The 22643-nt window shown below is 34.8% G+C and overlaps 1 protein-coding gene and 1 long non-coding RNA gene across 3 annotated transcripts; both read right to left on the bottom strand.

Annotated features, from left to right (window-relative positions):
• Window positions 1-6825: 6825 nt before the first annotated feature.
• On the bottom strand, window positions 6826-9659 carry LOC126708490 (uncharacterized). The gene is made up of 6 exons (XM_050408282.1): window positions 9512-9659; window positions 8207-8511; window positions 7893-8114; window positions 7699-7791; window positions 7106-7207; window positions 6826-7011 (listed from the first exon to the last, which is right to left on the bottom strand). The coding sequence occupies exons 1-6, from the start codon at window positions 9657-9659 to the stop codon at window positions 6826-6828; spliced, it is 1056 nt and encodes a 351-aa protein (XP_050264239.1).
• A 6572-nt stretch (window positions 9660-16231) lies between these two features.
• Window positions 16232-22213, bottom strand: LOC126710301 (uncharacterized). 2 transcript variants are annotated; one of them, XR_007649630.1, is made up of 4 exons: window positions 21954-22213; window positions 21030-21088; window positions 20877-20943; window positions 16232-16571 (listed from the first exon to the last, which is right to left on the bottom strand). It is a non-coding gene; the product is annotated as an uncharacterized LOC126710301 (long non-coding RNA). The 2 variants fall into 2 exon arrangements; XR_007649629.1 differs by lacking the exon at window positions 16232-16571 and having other exon boundaries at window positions 20192-20943.
• Window positions 22214-22643: the final 430 nt, after the last annotated feature.

Below are 22643 nucleotides of genomic sequence, written 5' to 3'. Positions count from 1 at the left end.
GTGTTGAAAATGACTACAATCTAATTCCAGGAATCATTGAGTGATATTCATTGGTTGAAACTTGAAACTATTAATTAAAGTAATTATTAGGAAGTCGCGAACGAGCTAAATTGACTGATCCATGATATTGACTATACATATGATTTTGTTTTTTGAGTTTCCACCACTCGTATATTGTGTATTGTGTAAGATAGCAAGCAAGATCCGGGAGAAATAAAAGTCTAAACTCCTAGGTGGATTTTAAGCATTGATAAATAGGGCAGCCGTCAGTGCCCAATGCCCAATATAATGATGATTATTATAGTTTCCAACCAACGGCATAATTATTTACGTTTTCTTTTTAATTGTTTTGATAATTAGGAAGTTTCTTTTTCTTGTCTTATGTGGTTTTTCTTTTCTTTTTAATTATTTTTTTAGGTTGAAAATTGATGAGATAACAACCACAATAGGGAAAGTCAACACGTAATGCATCCAACAACAATATATATACACACATTTATGACTAATAAAATTATTTTACTATGATATAATCAAAGATAGGTTATTTTTTTAATTTTTTTTATCATATAAGATTAGAAGAAATATTGTTTGGGAAAGAAGGTAGAAAAATATGAAGAATAGAAAATGTAATAAGAATGAAAAACCTTTAAATGCATATTTTGGATTCATGCGATTTTTCATGACAAAACTCTCTCTCTCTCTCTCTCTCTCTCTCTCAACCCAACAACATCAGCAAATGAGAGCATGAAGGATGTTTTCCTTTTGTGATCCTCATCTAGTCCAAATCTTCATCAACTGACTTATTACATCATTTACAATAAACTAGTGTGATCCTAATGATAGCTAGGATCGACCCCACAAAACGTGGCTGTACAGTTAATCTTGAGATTTCAAGTGTATCTTGCTACCATCTCTTTGTCAATCCACAAATTGTTCAAAATCATTTTTAATTAAGCTAAAATTGTTTTGTTTTTCCTTTAAAAATTAAAACCCTTGATATCATACCTCATATATCAATCTTGATGCATTTCTCATATCAAGGGGCATGCCTCCAAAACTAGGCAAGTATTTTATTTATATTGCATTGCATAACATTACCAAGGGATAGTCAAGAAAAGAAATCGACTGCAATCAGGCATTGTGGAACGCATAAGACTTTCTCTATGTGTAATCAAACCCCAGATTCTAAGTTCCTGGTTTGAGGCACAATTTGGCATACTAAAGTTAGAGTAAATAAACTTCAAAAAAATCAAATTTAAGTTCAAGGTATCAAACACACCTTAAAGAAATTCTGATAATTGGTGATGACTTCATACGCTCTACACACAGTCAAACACTTAAAGCACAAGTAGTGCAAGCAATACAATTCCAAACACTAAGAGTAGGTTGGGATGGGCCGGATTCGATGATCAGCAAAGACCAGAGTAGGGGGAGAGTTCAAACACAATTAAAATAAATCGAATTAGGAACATCATATGATCAGTGATATGGATAGGGGATACTTTAGCTTCTATTGCCCAGTCTATTCTCATTAATGTAAATTCTTCTTTTTTATTTTTTTTAAAATTTTTTTACAGCAAAAAAAAAAAAATACATATAGTTTTTCCTCAATTAAAAAAAAAAAAAAAAAAACTTACTACATGTATATTTTTGTCATAGCATAAATACAATTTGGTCGATCACATATCACTTTAATGCATCGTCATCACGCACTTCAAATATCTAAAATATGTCACTTGTCACATTGTTATGTCACGTGTTGTGTCATATCATATCAGCATTTATGATATATGTATACATATTTTAATACACTATACCAAAATAAGTCTATTATATCAAGTGTTAATACAACAAAATTAGTATAGTGGTATTAGACATAATATCACATCTAAAAATTAAAAGTCGTTGCAATAGTAACTTAAAAATAGTAAATTATTATATTAAAAATAATTAGTTGTAATAATTTATAATTTTCAGTTGCAATAGAGATTTTAATACTAAATTGAACTTAGAAATTTTTTTGCAATAACTTAAATTGAAGAAATCAATTTTTTTTAATAACTTAAATTGAAGAAACCATTGTAATAACTTGAAACCAATTATATATTTTGCGATATACTATAATAGATCGAAATTTCAAAGAGATGGCTTATTGCAACAAATTTAACATTGCAATAACTAAAATACCAATTATTTTACAATCTATTGCAATGACAAACATGAAGCTACAATGAATATATTATTACAATGATCTAATTCCAATTATTTTACAATCTATTGTAAGAAAAAATATGAAAAATTTAACTATTACAATAAATATACCGTTGCAATAATTTGGTCCCATATTATTTTTGTCAATTCTTTACAATCTATTGTAATACAATTCATGAAATAATAGCCTATTACTACAAGATATTCGAAGTAATAAATTGTTTATTGCAATTGCAAATATATTATTACATCAAAATTTTCATTAAAATATTTAAGGTTTATTGCAACAAAATTTTTTTGTAGTACAAACTTATTACCTCAAATTTTATTGCAACACTTGACATAAACTATTGCAATGACTTCGATGTTATTGCAATGATTTTTTTTTTTTTTTTTGTAATAAACATTTTTTTGTTGTAGTGATAGTAAAAAATATGAATCATACAATGTATCATAAGGTAAAAGACGAGAAATTCAACAAAGAGGAAATTGGAGGGATATTTGGTAATGTACTCTGAATATTCTCCACATAAAACAATTTTCTTTGAGAGAGTTGGAGCTTGCGTGGTTCACTTTTCTAAAAGGTAGGCGTCCACATCACTCCACGACTAATCCAGCTATACAAACCATTCAGTTTCTGTCTTTATCCATAGCTTACATGTTAATCTTTTCTAATCTTTCCCCTAATTTAAATTCCATAGTTGAAATGGTCAAGTATTTCACAAGAAAACAAAGGAATATTACACTTTTTTCCGTGGACGTGAAGCATCCAACAGGCCCTGTTAGCCACCATTGCCCATGACATCTTGTTCCCTCTTATTATTTTAATTCCTGCCTTTTGGTATTTGCGCTCATGTCCACACCTTTTCCTTGACTCCCTAATTTTTTTTAATAAAAAAACGTAGCAAACAACATATTGTATTGGTGCAACCATTTTATGTTCCATTATGATGTTGAAGTTTTCTTAGTCCTCAATTTGTGGTTGATGATTCCCACCAATATTTTAAAAATTATTCCATTGCAAGTCGTCATTATACTTTATAATTGTTTTATAGGTAGCTTGAGTCGTACGAGAGGCTCCACCATTTTTTTTTTTAATTCATTAGTTGGTAAATAGATAAAATTTTAACAAACATTATATATATATATATATATATATATATATATATATATATATAATCATGCCAAAACATCAATTAGTTTTTAATGTAGGTAAGGTTCCAATAATTCTAGATCTCTTATTCATCGATAAGAAATTTTATCAATTGAACTAACTGAAATTAATAGTTAGTAAAGAGGGATTTAAATCTTAAATGTCTTTATTAAAAATATCACGAAAGACCAAATAGGATATTGTTTCACTCTTTTATTATAATATAAATGCGCTTACAATGTATGGTGTTACTTAAAAAAAAAAAAAAGAAAAAAAAAAGAAAAAAAAAAAGAGTACAAATTTAGCATATATGCATCGGCCATGGAAGCAATTTATAGAGTAGCATAGAAAGCTAAGAAAGCACCTCATGTGGGGCTGAAGAGAGAAGGGGGTTCAAAAAAAAAAAACAGCCTCCTTATTTATTATTATTATTATTTTTTTTTGTCTTGAGAAACAACCTAAACCTTTGATAATTAATACTATTTGTCCCTTATACCAAATTAGTATTGGGCCCCTTAGGTAGTTTGTTTTTATACTAATTTTGACGGTCTCTATGATTGCAATTATTAAAGAGAAATTCGATTTATAATCTTAATGTTTTGCAAATGATTAACATCTGCTCTTACTCACTCTCAAAAAAAAAAAAAAAAAAAAAAAAAAAAACTGCTCCTACTTTTCTTCTTTAGTCAAAACGTTGAGGATAGCTTTATTAATTTCAATAAAAAAAAATTGTTATTAAACACGTAATAATCTAAAATAGAATTTCCTTACAAAGTTATATGGTTTTGTTAATTGAAAAAAAAAAAAAAAAAACCCTTATGCCAAAGTTTTACCGAGATGCAATGATAAATGTTTTTTTTTTTTATTTTTTCAAAAAATGAATAGTAAAGTTTAAGAAAATATCCTTTTTAAAAAATTAAATAATACATTAACATCTATATTTTTTAATTTAAAATTTTTCTTTTTGTAACTTGTTATCTTATAATTCTTATTGTAGATACTTCATTTTATAATCTACATTTAACCTCACACAGAGGGCAAAAGGATGATTTCACATCCCATTCGTAAGACTGCAATTTTGGCCATTTGATTTCCAATTACTTCATTTAAAATAAATTTGAAATAATAATGACTAAAATGATAGATCACAGGCCTTAATTAATTGGGCCATTAAATTAAAAGATATCACAAATTTAAGTTTTAATGGTTAAGATGCATGTACATAATTCAAGATCGACCACATGTAATTATGAATAATTAATTTTGATGGGTTCAATTTGGGCTCAATCTAAATTCAATTACGTCTAATTATCCTACTAGTCAAGTCCATAAATCAATGTAGAGTTGCATTTATATAATTTAATATGGTTAGTAATCAATTCTTAATTTCTTAAATAATAGTAATAATTAGCCATTTATTGGACCAAATTAATGATAATTAGCTGATTTTGATTCTTGAGGTCCACTTGGATCCTTGCTCCACCTACCACTGGGCGCTAGATCTTCCAAATTTTCAAATCTCTCTCTCTCTCTCTCTCTCTCAAGGTCCGTTTTAGCCGCGTTTTTTGAAAAACGCAACTTAAGACCCCAAAAACGCGGCTAAAGGCTTTTAGCCGCGTTTATAAACGCGGCCTAAAGTCCGCAGCTTAAAGCCTATAGCCACGTTTTGAAAATGCGGCTAAAACCAGACCTCTAGCCGCGTTTACTAAACGCGGCTCTAGGAATCGGCCTATAGCCGCGTTTACTAAAAATGCGGCTCCAGGACAGCTTCGAGCTGCGTTTCAAACACGGCTATGGCGGCGGACCTATAGCCGCGTTTTTAAAAACGCGGCTATAGGTATTCCAAACAACCTGAATACGACGTCTGTAGCCGCGTTTGAAACGCAGCTCAAAACGGAACCTATAGCGGCGTTTCTAAGAAACGCGGCTATAGACCCAGCGGGAGCTGCGTTTCAAAAGCGGCTATAGCATTTCCCAGCAACATTTATCACGCTATAGCCGCGTTTTAAAAAACGCGGCTATAGGTTTTTTTTTTTTTTTTTTTAAATTTTTTTTTTCTCTGCTTTCTGAACTTCCTGCTATACACACAACTCCCTTCTTTCACAACTTATTACACATCACAAGAATCACATATTCCATAAACATCACAAGGGAATTAAACAACTTCCATTCCTACATCACAAGTTCCATATACATCAAACAGAAAATAAACAAGTTCCATAAACGTCATTACATCACAAGGGAATTAAACGATCACCCATTCCTACATCACAAGTTCCATATACATCAAAAAGAAAATAAACAAGTTCCATAAACATCACAAGGGAATTAAACAACTTCCCATTCCTACATCACAAGTTCCATATACATCAAAAAGAAAATAAACAAGTTCCATAAACATCACAAGGGAATTAAACAACTTCCCATTCCTACATCACAAGTTCCATATACATCAAAAAGAAAATAAACAAGTTGCATAAACGTCATTACATCCCAAGATCACAAGTTCCATAATAAACATCACAAGTTTCATGAACATCACAAAGGAAATACACAAGTTCGCATTCCTACATCACAAGGATTTTTGTACATCACAAAAAATATACCAGAATGATTTTTGTACATTCTAAATTGCTCTCAAACAGCCACAGGTAGCAACCAGTTTGCTTTGTTGTCCACTTCAAAATAAGTCTGCACAAATTATTCTGGCGGGAGTTAAATTTGCCAAATTTTTGCCCCCAATACATAATACTCTAAACATGAATTTGAAATTGTAATTCCGCAATGCTTAGATGCACAGTTGTATCAAAAGGCCTCACAATGGAGCAATTTGGGAGAATAATGTTATGAGGGAGAGAGCTCATTTGGATTAAAAAAAAAAAAAAATACAAAGAGTAACATGAGAGGAAGACTATGCAATAGTTCAACTATTCGTTAAAACAACCTAGTCAAAACTTCGAATTCAATCAAGTTCAGCAATACTTTATCCATCATAGCATGGTATGTTTATATGAAGGCTACTGTTTGTAGAGAAATTTTTAGAGAAATTTTGTTTTACCTCAGGATTCACAGTTCCATTCCCATCAAGCACTGTCATCCTAAAATATATTAAAGGCATCGTATTAATATCACATACCAATGCGTGTGCAAGATATTAAGTTCTTGGCTGAATAAAATTTGTTTAGTACCTGAGAATGACCCCAATTATGTATCCCCTGGCTAAGTGAAGCAAACATGGTTTTCATCGACGCCATCATTTCAGCCATCCGTGCTTGGGCCCTCGCCTCAGCTTCAGCCATTTCCTCCCTATGCCTCGCCTCGGATTGAGCTACTTCCCCCCTACAAATTGCTAGTTCCTCCCTAGATTTAGCTAGTGCCTCCCTTAGCTCTTCATGACTCGTCTCCAAGTCTGACATCCTTTCGTGAGTTCTGCTTGACAATGGAGTAGTAGTCGAGGTAAACTATGATGCGTTTTTGGCACTTCTTCCTGATGGGGTGATCCCAAAGCCTACCCCACGTACACGACCTGGGCGCTCATCAAGACCTATCACCTGAGCATATGCGTCGTCCTTCGACCAGAGGATTCCATTACCAATCTCTCCGTGTAGTCGTATGTCCTGTTCATTCAAAAGTACTGCCATCCTATCCTGTTTTCCCACAAAAACCAAACAACATATTACACACCAGAATTAATACAAACACAAAATACACTAAAATTCAATTCGATTATATTGTCCTTACCATTTGATCTTGCACACGGTCACTAACAGCAACCCCATCTTTCGTACGGTATACTTTTTGAAATACATCCGCGCGTTCGACTGCCGCCCCTTTATCTTTCGCCTATATGATGAACAAACATAATTACAATAAACACTAACTATATAATGTTGTTATGCCACAATTAACACAAGTCCACAATGAGATAGTCATAACATAACAAAGTTACTGAAATAAAGATAAAGCTGAGAGAGTAGTAACATAATGAGAGGATTTAGCTACCTTCCAAATACACATGGGGTTGTTAAATGAAGAGATTAAAAATAAAAATGACATGGAGAGTTAGAAAATAGGCATCATAGACTTTCTATAATAACACTCTATTTGAGATAAGATTGAGATGCGCATCTCAAATTACCCATGAGTAACCTAAAATGTTTGGACTTAGTAAAATTACCCATGGGTGATGTATACATTAAGAGGATTAACAACGTCATTTCTATATATTACAAGGATGCATAAAACATATGAAATGAGATTAAGTTGGAAAATTTGACCTCAAAATATCAGGGGACATCATGTAGGCATTTATGAACTCTAAGTTTACTTATTACCATTTCAGCAGAAATTTGAGCAAAACTTTTGGCCCCACATCTTGCTATGTTTTTCTGCTTGTCTCGACTCGCCTTGTTTTTCAGACTTAATGTCTGCAACCACATTACCATCAAAAAAAGAAAATTTAAAAAAATCAAAACATCTCTTCACTAAATTACCATGAACATGAGTAAGACGAAGAAAGTAGCAGTACCTCAGTTTTTTCATTGAACCAATAATCAACCATCTCCTTCCACTGTGCTGGGATAACCCCAGGCGGTTCAATAGCCAATACTTGTTCACGTGACAGCCCAGGTTTTTTGTGATCCTTCTTCAACTTGGTCCTGCGATTCCTCCTTAGTTCTCCTAGCTGACTCATTGCCCATCCCATTTGATTGGGTGGTTTGACAATAGTCGGATCAATTATATACCGTTGCTAAAATAAGACAGTGGAGTTAGCAAAATGTAGTATTTTAATTAGGACAGCAGGTGTAAATAAAAATAACTAATATTTCATTTTCATACTACCTCAATCTCCGTCCAACAATCCTTTTTAAACTTTTGAGGGACACTTGGCCACCCAGCAGGCGTAAGCGGGCATAATAGACCATTCTCGCAAAACGAGCCCAACCATCGAACGAACAATTCCCCGTCATCGCCAATCGGTTGGCCTTCATCATTTAACGACAACTGAATTTTGTACTCACCAGTCATTGCCCATATGTCAGCCAACCTTGTTTTCCCACGTTTTCCAGGCCTATTTTCTGATGCTCGATTTTGTTCCGGTGCTGGATTTTGTACCGGTGTTTGGGTTTGAACATAATCATCTGTATCTACAAGACCAGCAATATTAGAACTGATTTCACAAAGCTTAGAACTAGTGAAAAATGTCACCACGCAAAAATTATGCATCTACCAATTGAAATAATAAAAGGTTTATGATTTCATGGTTACAAAACATAAGTAAATTTAGGCCTTTCTCCCACGCATTCATGTAACCCACTTACGTAGCTTTCTGAAAAGACGAGCAACTATGCTTCGTCACGGGTTGCCTTCAATTATCCTTAATAAATTTGGATTTAGAATATATAATTTCAACCTGATCTTCTCTTTGATCATTCAACTTCAGCAAATTTGTTTACCAATTTCCTAAAGTTAACTGGTAATTGGAAATTGCTAGCTTAATTAAGCAAGTATAACAATAATCTACAAGAACATATCACATTTTTTTTTTAATCTCTCTCCGGATAGAATGATACCCAAGATGGAATAGATCCTACATACTTGGAATTGATAATCAAGGTTTTGCATTTTTCCACACTTTGTTAATTTGGAAATATAGAGGGAATGTCTTGGTTATACTTTACTGCATATAGTTGGCTTCGAGTCAAGTATATAACATGTCAGGAACATCCCAATTGAAAAACCAATGCCATGAAATTGGACTGAAGTGATCGAATGGACCATAATGGACCTAAAGGACCGAGGTAGACACTGTAGGACCAAAATAGACTGAGCAGAAATGAATGGACTGAGCAGACCAAATTGGACCAAATTGGACCAAATAGACCAGAACCGACTGAATTGGACCCAAAGGAAATTAATGGACCAAACGGACCAAAGTCAGCAGAATATACTCAATATACCTTGATATTTTAATTATATTATGAAATGATGTAAACCACCAACTCATAATTGAAATTGCAAAACATAAATTAATCCTACAATATTAAAAAACTGTGAACCAAATGAATTCCTATATGTATTAGCTAGAATTGATCTAAGCATCCAATAATAAACATCAAACCTTACATTCGAAAACATGACCAATACCTGGAGCTAGTGTCTCATCATCGTCACTTGCCACCGGTCTTGCGTCCTCAGAAATGTGGGGTTCCTCATCAGCTGCCTCCACCCGTTGTCGTGACTGTGATGATCCTTGCCCAACGTAAACAAGTCGCAACTGACGTTTCCTCCCCATTGTTGCGTCCAACACCTTTTACAACACAAAGAGGAAAAATGGTTAAGAAGCACGGCCAATAATTGTTAACTGTAGTAAAGATAATTATGTATGTTAAAACTATTATTTCTTAACAACACGAAAATATAACAGTTATAACATATATATGCAACAACATGAAGAAGTAACAGTTTCACCTAATAATTATATATGAGTATCAATCCGATTCTTAAGTCATGAGGACACATATATCCTATAACAAAGACACAAGCGTAACTAGAGTCTTCATTTCAAAGTAAGAAAAAAAAAAAAAAGACAACTCAACCCCATACCAAAACCATGTTGAATGTTTTTCCCTACAATTTTCTCTTTTAGTATAGGTAAAGATTTAGTCTCGTTTGTAGCAACTTTGTTATGTAAATGAAGTAAGTTTTATTTTAGCCTATTAATTTCCTACTAAAATTATGTTCACACTTCCCACTTTGTTTGAGTTAGCTTAATCACATATTAGTCATGCTCAATCACAATTAAATCATGTACATACTACATACATCCGTAGGCAAATTGTGAAAGAGGATAGGGTCATAGACTGATAGGGAGGAATTCACAATAACAACCCTTTCAAACGTCTAAATCCTTCTAGGTTGTGCTTTTCAAGTCATACGCAGAGTCATAGTGACTCCAGAGCCTTGAACGAACCGGAAAGATATGTTTATGTTATTAGTGATTACATGTTCAAACTTTTATTTTTTAACAATTTTGACAAAATAACAGTTTGTACATATATATGCAACAATGTCAAACTTTGCACGCAATATGCCTTTACAAATGAGAACTTATAATTTCAATAATAATTAACTATAACACAATTACGCATGCCACAACAATATCCTATTACACTACTCATCATCACTGTAATCGACTTCGTTGTCATCTTCATCGTTGGAGTCATCATCAATGAACTTACACTCATCCAAGTCGTCCATTTTAGGAAGATCTCTTGGACCAATGATAGAGGCCTCAATTGTCATTCCCTCCACATCATCTCGACCCCAACGAAGGTCATCCCTACCAACATCAGGACTAGTGACAGAGTACGGGATGTTCTCAAGAAACTCATCCGTGTCATCCTTATTACAATGGGGCCCAATACCTGCATCAAATACATCTCTGGCTTTCATTTTAACGACAACATATCAATCTTTCTGCCTTTTATCTTCAACATAAAAAACTTGTGTAGCTTGAGACGCCAACACATATGGTTCATGCACCATTTCCTCCCCACTATGTACAGAATGATTAAAATTCACCATAGGAAACCCAAACTCATCAGTCTTATATCCCCTCCTATTTTGATCATCAACCCATTTACACTTGAATAACACATGTTTGATATTGCCAGAATAATTCAACTCAATGATATTTGTCAACACACCATAGTACATATTGCCACCTTCAGTGGCAACACTAACTCCACTATTTTGCGTTTTTCTATTTCCCTCGACATTCGAACTCCTAAATTTTAACCCATTTATGACATAATGTTTCAGCTGATTTACTGAAGTATATGGCCCTTTCGAAAGCATGACAAGTGTATCACTAAGTCCAGTTCTTTCCCTATCAGCAGCAGTCATTGACATCACCTAATATAATCAAACAAATTAACTGAGTCTAATTAGTACCGTCATTCTACTTATGGGAAAGTTGCAATGTTAAAAAGTTGAATATATGACATGTACATGAGATCTAAACCAGCCACAAAAGTTCTCCATGTGGTGCTTATGAATAGTAGCATTGGATATACGACAGTGGCCCTTTTGAAGTTCATTCTTCGTCAAACTTTTGTGCATCCTACATGAGATGGCAATTGTATTAGTGTTAATACACGGAGCGCACATTGGATTCTCGTGCAATTATATTGATGTCCATAATACTTACTCACGAAACTGGTAAATGTTCTCGGAATTGAATAGCACATAGCGATGAGCTTGGGTCAATTCCCTACTTTCTAGTGCCACACTTGAAACCACCCTTGTTGACTCCTCCATCGTCCTTGTGGGTCGTGAGAATATAGTTTCGACTCCTTCCATATACCGTGAACAAAACGTTAAACATTCCTCCACTATGTAGCCTTCGGCAATACACCCTTCTGGAGCAGCCCTGTTTCTTACATAAGACTTAAGGCGTGAGAGGTACCTATAATGCGCATGACAAGGTTAGTAATTGACACTAGCTATTACAAAGCACACATGAAACCTCATACTGTACATGTATTACCTATGACTTACCTCTCAATGGGGTACATCCAACGGTACTGAACTGGACCACCAATCTTGGCTTCAGTAGCCAAGTGCATGACCAAATGTACCATCACAGTGAAGAAAGATGGAGGAAATATCTTTTCCAATTCACACAACGTCACTGCAATGTCAGCCTCAGCACTCGCAATATCAAACACCGTAAGGGTTTTCGAACAAATTTTCCTAAAGAAACAAGCTAACTTTATCAAAGGCCTAATAACATGCGATGGCAAAGATCCTCGTAAAGCAATTGGAAGGAGTTGTTGCATCAGGATGTGATTATCGTGATTCTTTAAACCAGAAATCTTACGTTCTTTGAGGTTGACACGGCGGGAGATGTTGGAAGCATATCCATCGGGCACTTTTACGTCTCGCAAAACTTGCAAGAAACCATCTTTCTCCAATGCAGTCATATGAAAACACGCAGGCAGTATCATATACTTATCATCACATTTTCGCTATAGGTGGAGTTCTCTCCTTATTCCCATTTCCGCCAAGTCAAGGCGTGCCTTGTAATTGTCCTTTGTCCAGTCCTTCACGTTCAGCAAAGTGCCAAGTATATTGTCCATCACATTCTTCTCTATATGCATCACATCAAGATTGTGTCGCAACTTGTGATCCTTCCAATAAGGCAATGTGAAAAAAATACTTCTCTTCTTCCAAACACACTGGTTTGCCTCATCTCTCTTTCTTTTGTTGTATTTTTCTCGACATTTCTTTCCCAGACAACGTGTAAGTAAAGTTTCAGTGTCCACAATTATGTCTGACGCAACTGGTGGCACAGGAGCCACTCGCATATCAGTGAATTCATCAAATAAAGTATCTTCTTTCCGAAATTCGTGGTCACTACCCAACCATCGCCTATGTCCCATGTAACAGAATTTGCGGCCATTTTTTAAATATTTGGAGTCGGTCTCTGAGGCACAACAAGGACACGCAAACTTACCCTTCGTACTCCAACCCGACACATCTGCGTATGCAGGAAAGTCATGTGCCGTCCACATCAATGCTGCATGCAATTGGAATACATTTTTTGAAGATGCATCGTACGCTTCTACTCCAACATCCCATAATTCCCTCAATTCTTCTACTAAGGGTTGCAAGTACACATCTATTGCAATCCCTGGCGATTTAGGTCCAGGAATAACTAGTGATAAAATCAAAGATGACCGTTTCATGCACAACCAAGGCGGGAGATTGTAAGGGACTAGCATGACAGGCCAAGTGCTGTGAGTAGTACTCAGCATTCCGAAGGGGTTGAATCCATCCGCAGCTAATCCAAGTCTGACATTACGAGGCTCAGACGAGAACTGTAAATGCGTAGTGTCAAACATTTTCCATGCATCCGAGTCAGCAGGATGCCGCATTACCCCGTCCTCTGTACGACCATTAGCATGTCATTTCATAGAACTAGCCAAGTCGGGTGACAAAAATAATCGCTGCAATCTTGGCTTTAAGGGAAACCAGCGTAGGATCTTTGCAGCTTTCTTCTTTCCCTTACTAGATGAGGCATTATTATTTGTAACAGATGCCTCATTCGGTTTCCACCTACTTTCTTTGCAACAAGGACATGCCTCGAGGTTAACATTCTCCTACCAAAATAGCATACAATCATTGGGACAAGCATGGATCTTCTCATACCCCAAACCCAAATCTCGAACTATTTTCTTAGCCTCATAATGGTCCTTTGGCAACTTAGCGTCAGAAGGGAGCATATCCATCAAGAGTTGAAGCAACATAGTAAATGACTTGTTCGTCCAACCACAAAGAGTCTTCAACTGGAACAACACAACGATGGCTGAGAATATGCTAAATTTTGTACACCCAGCATATAAAGGTTTGTCCACATCATCTATCATTTTGTAAAACTTTTGTGCACCATCATTTGGACCTTGAGCCGGTTGTTGCACAGTTTCCCCTTCGTCCATTGGTTCAGGTGGCATTCCATGCGTGGGGCACAAATCATGCAACATCCCACGAAAGTCACCGTATTGTTCTAAGGACTCTTGGACATGACTACTCCCACATTCAGTGGCAGTTGGCACAGCCGCCGATTCCCCATGCCATTTCCAAAGTGTGTAATTTTGAAGCATCCCCTTACTCCAAAGATGTTCACGTGCCACCCCTGCCAGTACCAAATTCATATTCACACATTTGGTACAAGGACAAAAGATTTTCCCATCTCTTGCATGTTTTGATGTAAATTCCACAAATTTAAGTACACCTTCAATATATTCCCTTGAACCCCTCTGCTTCTTCATCCAACTTTTATCCATGACTATACAAGATAAACAATATCTGACCTACAACAACATTTGGTAATGCATAGCCAATAAACCGTCAAATTAGATTCAGAGGTGATCTGAGACCTATTACTGATTTGTAAAGAACAAACATACCCAACTATGCATAGATTTTCATAGAACATATATATATCACTACATCAAGAATAACCTATACTTTCAATTTTCTAAATAGTAACACTAAATGAAGCATAACTTAATGTGATATGTTTGGAATATTTTAAGCATAATTGTTGGAATAAGATATTAACAAATCACATATGCATGCAATTGTAATAATTATAACCTCCAGAATACCAAGATAACTATGTCCAACAAAGAAGTCGTCTCCTACATGTGATAATCTAAGCTAAAATCATTTTCCTATTTGTATGTTTCTCAATATGTACCGAATAACCCCTGTGGATTCAATAGTGGTAATTCAACCTAAAATGGCTAATTACTATAATACTACTTTCACTTGCATCTGTAAATATGACATTTACACAAATATTAAATACTGTTATTATGGAAAGAGGAAGAAAACATTTACTGACATATATAGGAACTATGAAGTGTTGTCATGTTCATAAATTACAAGTAGGTTGTTAAGAAGGTTGTGCATTCCTCACAAGTCACAACATACATGTAGCAATAACGCAAATGTAATAACTATTTCTATTAAGAGTAATGTATCATAATTTTTTTTTTCTATTAAATTATACAACAAAATTAAGATTTTGTGTTGTGAATCTTCAAAATTTATAAATTAAATACAAAGATTGACTGTGTTAGGTGATTTAAAGTTTTTAAAGCCTCACTTATTGTAACTATAGTCGTATTTGTAACATACAGAGAAGATAGTCAAAATGAATGCAGCTATGATCATGTGAAACTTTGTACTTCTTACAAAGGATACCTATAGCTACGTTTTTAAAAACACTGGTATTTGTGGTGGGTTTTAGCTACATTTATAAGGAACGTGACTATAGGGCAACTATAGCTAAATTAGGGAATAAGTATTAATTGTAATCAAATATTACACCCAGGTGCATTTCCCAGAAGGCAAGTAATGAAAAGAAAGCTACCTTATCTTCAGCAAGCTGTGGAAGATGAAAAATCACAGATGGCTCAGTGTCTTCCTACCTGAAACCCCCATTACGAAGCAAAAATGAAGCTCAAGTATTCTTAACATAATAGAAGATTGGACCACATGTACACAATGTAGTACAATCATGTAAACATGTAAGATGTATAAGAAAGCTATATATTATATTACACACCAACTATGAGTACTTTTATTTTTGTTTGTAAGAAAAATCTGCAACTACATACTTATGTCACCGCTGACCTCAAGGACTTCATTTTAATTGTTATTTTATTCGAACTCATTTTCAGGGAACTGATGTTTGGTTAATGACAAAATATAATAGAAAAACGATTATCTTGCTTACACAATTGATTTTCTATAAAATTGTATTAGAGCGCATATACTAAATGCTATGTATGATGATATTGTAAGTCCAAAATAGAATATATTGTTGCCCACTCCTTTGAGGTTCCAAGAGTTGGTCTAAGTGAATTGTTACGAACAAATCGATATGATTTGTTGATTCCATATTAGCAGGAAAGAACCGAATGCATCCATGTAATTAGGTATTACTTGTTGGGAGTCGATTGTCACATTTTGTTATGGAGTTTAAAGTTTATTTAATTTATGAAAAACGTTAGCCAAGAAGAAAGTTGTATGAAGGGTTGAAAATAATTTAATTTATGAAAATTTATTTCATTTATGAAATAAGTTAGTCAAAAGAGAAGATGTATGAAGTGATAATATCTATATTTAGGTACTTCCCAACTTATTAAATTAAGAGGAAATTGAAGTTAATTGCATATACACACACACACTCAGGCATCTCTTCATGCAATTAATATGAAGAGTGGGATATTCACCCATTAAAATATAAAACCACTTCCCTTTCCAATACAATACTACACGCTGGGTATGTTCCAACTGTGTTTGTTTTACAAGTATCTTTTCAAAATTTGTATCATACGGCTACGTACGTCTCAGATACAGCCCTATGATACAAATCTTAATCTATATAATTAAAAGAAAAGAAAAATTACAACAAAAAGAGTTACAAAGATGCAAGGACGCATCAAATTAAGAAAGATAGTAAGCACAACGAAGAAAAGGCGTGGGAATTGGGCGGGTACCAAGATAAAATGATAGAAAATGAAGGTGAATGGCGACTGAGAGGCGTCTGGATTTTCTTGCACAGTGACCGGAATTTTTTGTGAACTTTGTGCCTCTGACTATAATTTCAAATCTTTGCGAACAACATCACCTGTGAAAGACATGTAAGGAACATGTTAATTAATAGATACATGTACACGTGCTCAACAATAGTAGCTGCTTATCAGTTGCAGTTTCATGCAAATTAGAGTGGATTGTGCATACAAGTACATAGTTAGAAACCTTTCTCAAAGCTAAACAAGTCCATTTGGCAAAGCATTTTTCCTTTAGTTTTGAACTTATTAAGTATAGATTTTTAAAACCTCTTTCTTTTTTTTCTTTTTTTTTTCTAGATATAAATTAACAATACTTTATCCAACTTTCATAAAAAAAGCTTTTAGTAAATAACTACATCCAAATGCACTAATGTGTTTGACATGAAATTAGACGTTGGATCAGCTAAAAACGGCAGAACCCAATTATTACATTATTGAGAGAAAGCAATGCCTAATGTGATCAATATGGGCACTAATAATTCTACCTAATCAGAATTATTATATATTTATTATTTTGTTTTGAAGATCACTAGCTATAATAGTCAAAATAGCTACAAGTTACAAGTTTTGTTTTTGTAATGAAAAAAGTTCTACTTGAACTTGGAAGCAAATAAGATATTGAAACCTCGACAGTAATACACAGTTAAAGCAAATCAAACCTACTGAAATCTCCTTTCTTTCCCTCTATCAGCTTCACAAACACCCAATTTCGTAAATAAATATATACACAAACACTTATTAATATCGTAGGTTTCCTGTTTTTTGGCAACATTGAATAGATATCTTCTAATGTTTTTGTGCCACAACCTAGCCATATCCTGATGTGGTAAATATGTCAGCATTGTTTGCGCTTCATAAAAGTTCCCAACTCATTTACGTAGCCAAGACAGTCAAGAAGCATCACTGCTACACCCATCACTACAATGTAGACATTCTTATTCTAAGAACTTCCTAAACTATATCTTCAAACCAAACACCAAGTAACAGGTTGTGATGGCAGTCAAGCACACTTTGTTTTACACCTTTTTTTTAAGACACAAAAACTGACTATGCACGCAATAAAGAGGCTAGAGGTTTTAATAAAAATAAAATAAAATTGTTTTATTCTTCATATTGAGTTTGGTTTTTTTATATATAAAAAAAAAATTATTAACTTATCTATATAAAGCCTTTTAAAGCATCCGTTGTTTCTATGTACAACTACATTTATACACCCATTTTTAATAAATCAACAACGCAACAAATAAGTCAATCCAAACACACATATTTTAACAAGAGAATTGGTACCATATATGTAATTATGAATATTAAGAAATTCTAACTCCTTCGATAGAAGAACATATTCCTAGAACATTAAAACCTCTATATATATATATATATATATATATGTATGTATGTATATAATTAAAAATAAATAAATGATTTGTTACCTCCTTCAAGAATTAAAAAATAAAGTACTAACAAAATCCCTTGAAAAAATATGAGAATATCTGACTGAAATTCACACATATATTGCTAAAAAAAAAATAATGACAAATCACATATAAGTAGTCATCTTAACTAATCACGAAAGATAAATTGATACAACAGGCACTACAAGTGAGATATGCCCTTCGCCCAAAGCACGATACATCTAGATGTGAGCTTTCATGAGTACCAAAAAGATAGGTGCTTTCGTCTTGGAACAATTGTCGCGATGCTTACTTAATTTTATTTTGTAACATAGCAATGAGATTTATTCCTTTCTTTTAGATTATTTTAATATATTGTATACCAACATAGAAAATATAATATAAAGTATATTGTTAACCTTATCAACTGAACCAACTCCGTAAACAAACACTATCAAATTTCACAACTACCATAAGACATCAATAATCATAGTAAAATAAGACAAACTAGTCAGTAAAATTTTCATAATTAAAATTAAAAAAAAAAAAAAAAAATCCACTTCAGGGTCCACCAATAGTTGTACCATCTAGAAACTTAACAAAATTTTTTCCTACTTTGTACTTTGTACCAAACCAATCCAATACGATTAATCGATCACTATGCATCTCATAAACAAATGGACTTAAACTGTTGGCCATTCTGTACCAAACCACAGTTTGCAGTTCAACCAACTGAATTGATCTACAATAATACCTTCAAAATCAAAATCAATCTAAAACAAAGTCACAAATAAAAATCTGATTTCCTTAGGCCCCAAATTTTGTTGGGCCAACCCTGTTTCATTCCCTTTTCACTCAAACCTGGCTAAATAAAAAAAAAAATCACATGTTTCTCGTATTTCCCAATCAAACATCAAGAATAAAGTGTGTGTTTCGCAAAATAAAAAATTAAAATTAGAAAAAGAAAGAAAAAAAAAAAAGGACTAGAGGGTGAAATGGCATAAGGAAATGACATAAAACAGTTCTACATGACTTGTTTTTCATTGACCATGTATAACATTTGTTATTGGATAACATGAGTTTAAAAATTAAATTAGTGCACTTTACCTCCCTAATGGATTGGTTATTATCATAACTAGTTGTAGGTCTATGCAATGCATGAGGCATTTACAATTGTTTGTATCGATATATATATGTTCAATAAAAAGTCTGTGCTTCTTCCAACCACATAACAAGAGTCTTCAACATAAAAAGCTACTTTGTATGGCTTTGTTTTATCATATTAACTAGTTTGTGTGATTGTATGAAAATATTAACGGCGTTTATTGTTAGAGAATGAAGAGGGCAATAAATTTATTTACAGATGAATTTCTGCCATGATATGTTATATAATTTATACATTGTAAGATGAGCTTCACAATCTTCATATGAAATAGAATTCCATTGAATAACTTATGCATTAGAAGATTGTAGATTATGATACTAAATTTAATACCATAATCTTTAAATTTCTTACCCCTATAAAAAAAAAAAATAATATCATGTAGGGGGAACATAAACAAAGATAGTAAATAATACCACAAATAATTAAATTAAACAATTAAAAATAATTATATTACTTTTTGTCATTTTCGATTGAACTGGACCAATAAGACCGAGTGAATCAAAGGGCCAAATTGGACCGAAAGGACTGAAGTGGACTAAAAGGACCGAATTGGACCGAAAGGACCAAAATAGACTGAATGGACCAAAATGACCGAAGTGAACTGAATGGACCGAAAGGACTGAAGTGGACTAAAAGGACCGAATTGGACCGAAAGGACCAAAATAGACTGAATGGATCGAAGTGGACCGAAAGGACTAAGGTGGACTGAATAGACCGACATGGACCAAATTGGACAAATTATCAATAATTCTAAAATGTCATTATTAGTTTATTACCATCTGCATATTATGAGACAAAATATGTACTTTAATAATAATAAAAATTCTAACAAAGCATTTGAGTTATCACACCTAACATAAATGAGATAAGTTGTTCAAATCAAGGTTCTAAAACTTGTTTAGCAACACACACACACACACACACACAGAGCAGCACCAGCAACACACACACACACACACACACACACACACAGCAGCAGCACACACAAACACAGAGCAGCACCAGTAACAACACACACACACACACAGAGCAGCAGCAGCAGCAACAGCAACATACACACACAGAGCAGCAGCAGCAGCAACAGCAACATACACACACACACACAGCAGCAACAACACACACACACAAAGTGGAAGAACAAGCATGCCATACAAAAGTTTTCAGCTAGACAATTATATTCAAATTGATTTCATACTTAATCATGGTAGGGTATGAAAATCTAGTCACAATCGATTTTATGGACTTTAAAAGCCACGATTCTCAATTGATCAAGCCTCAATCAAAGAGCAGTTGAACACTGTTTTTCTTGCACTTCTTGAGCTGCATCTTCCACACAAAACACATTCTCTTGAACATGAAAAGACTCTAGTGAACACAACAGAGATGGCTTGAAAGTTACAATGTTATGGGATTTGCCAACGCTAAACCTAACACAATCCACTTTATCAAACTTCACAAGTAGATTATTTTTGTTTGTTATTTTTGGCTGTCAGATTTTGGACTATTTCTAGACATTCTCTACAATAGTAAAATTTTACTAAGAATAGAAAAAACACCAAACAGTACATTGGTTGTGTAAGGATTTGGTCATCTTATATATACGAAAAGATGAACTGAAAATACAAGCTACAACAAAACAATGATTGATTCATTCCTAAGAATTAGTTCACAGGTTTATTGCTTCTCATAAGTCATGATGGCCACGTCAAGTGTACAAACCAAACACCAATGTTAACCGTTTTTGCATCTGTCTCGTTACAGATTCTAATAGCAAGGTAATAACAAACATAGCCAGAATAAACCACCTTCAAGATTAGACACCAGAAGCAGTCGCATTTTACCTCTTCAATCCTTTATTCAGCATTAGCAAATCTAAAGAACGGATATAATAATTGATAGTTAGATTGAGGAGCAAAGTTGGAGGAGATACTTTAAAGAAAAAAATGTTTCTTACTCACCCAAGCTATGAAAGCTTCAAATGAACTTCAACATAATTTGGTAAAGAAGGCATGAGTTCCTGAAGCAAAATTGAGAGAACATGAAGTTGAAGCAGCGACACACACACAGCAGCAACAACACACACACACACACACACACACACACACACACAGAGCAGCAGCAGCAGCAGCAGTAACACACACACACAGAGCAGCAGCAGCAGCAACACACACACACACACACACAGCAGCAACAACACACACAGACACACACAGCAGCAGTAGCAGCAACACACACACACAGAGCAGCAGCACAAGCAACACACACACACACACACAGAGCAGCAGCACAAGCAACACACACACACACACACACACAGAGCAGCAGCACAAGCAACACACACACACACACACACACACAGAGCAGCAGCACACACACACACACACACACAGCAGCAGCAGCAGCAGCAACACACATACCCACACACAGAGCAGCACCAACAACACACACACACCAGCAGCACACACACAAACACAGAGCAGCACCAGTAACAACACACACACATACACACACAGAGCAGCAGTAGCAGCAACAGCAACATACACACACACACACACACACACACACACACAGCAGCACAAGCAACACACACACACACAGAGCAGCAGCAGCAGCAACACACACACACACACACACAGATATCAAAAACCCACCAAGCAAAAATGACAAACATGAATAAACCCAATATGAATTCATCGATCAAACATCTCCAAAACCAAATATTGAAATATTGAAATATAAAACCAAATATTGAAATTGAACATTTATACCCAAAATCAAAACCCTAGATCGACGGCCGAAACCCTAAACCTAAAATCGAAACCGTAAAGCAAAAATAGGAACCCCATAACAGGAATCAAAACAAAAAATTTTGAAAAACTTACTGCTAGTCGGCCTTGCGAGAATGGGTGTGTGCCAGCGATCGATGAGAAGGAAACGAAGAGGAGGAGGAGCGGAGGGAGGAAGGGGATTCACATAGGGTTGAAGTGAGGGGATTCACATAGGCTTGAGATCGGTGAGAGTGGGCTGAGATCGGTGAGGGGAGTGTGAGATCGGTGAGAGTTGTCTGCGATCGGTGAGGGGATGTGCGAGCGGTGAGGGGACTGTGTTGGAGCGGTGAGGGGAATGTGCGATCGGTGAGGGTTTTGTGCGATCGGAGAGCCAGTTTTCTGTTTCGATGGTGAGGGATTCCACGTTTCATTTTTTTTTTGTTTATACTGAAACTTGAAGCTGCGTTTCAAACGCAGCTCCATCCTTGTACAGTACGTTTCAAGCATTTCTAAAGCTGCGTTTTAGAAACGCAGCTCAAGCTACAATTAAAAAAAAAAAAAAAATTTAGCCGCACGGCATGAAGCCGCGTTATTGAGCCGCGTTTTTGGAAAACGCGGCTCCAGCCTTTCCTTTGAGCCGCGTTCTTGGAAAATGCAGCTCAAAGGAACGGCTGGAGCCGCGTTTTCCAAAAACGCGGCTTCAGGCCCCGTTTTTTGTAGTGTTAGAGGAGTGGAAAAGTGGGAGAATAGAAAATGGTGGAAGGATGGAAAAGTAAGAGAATAAAAAATATTTTATTTTCTTTC

This window comes from Quercus robur, chromosome 12 (genome assembly GCF_932294415.1).
Source record: "Quercus robur chromosome 12, dhQueRobu3.1, whole genome shotgun sequence".
Lineage (NCBI taxonomy): Eukaryota > Viridiplantae > Streptophyta > Magnoliopsida > Fagales > Fagaceae > Quercus > Quercus robur.
Note: the sequence above shows the minus strand (reverse complement) of the source record. Positions and strands in the feature narration are given on the sequence as shown.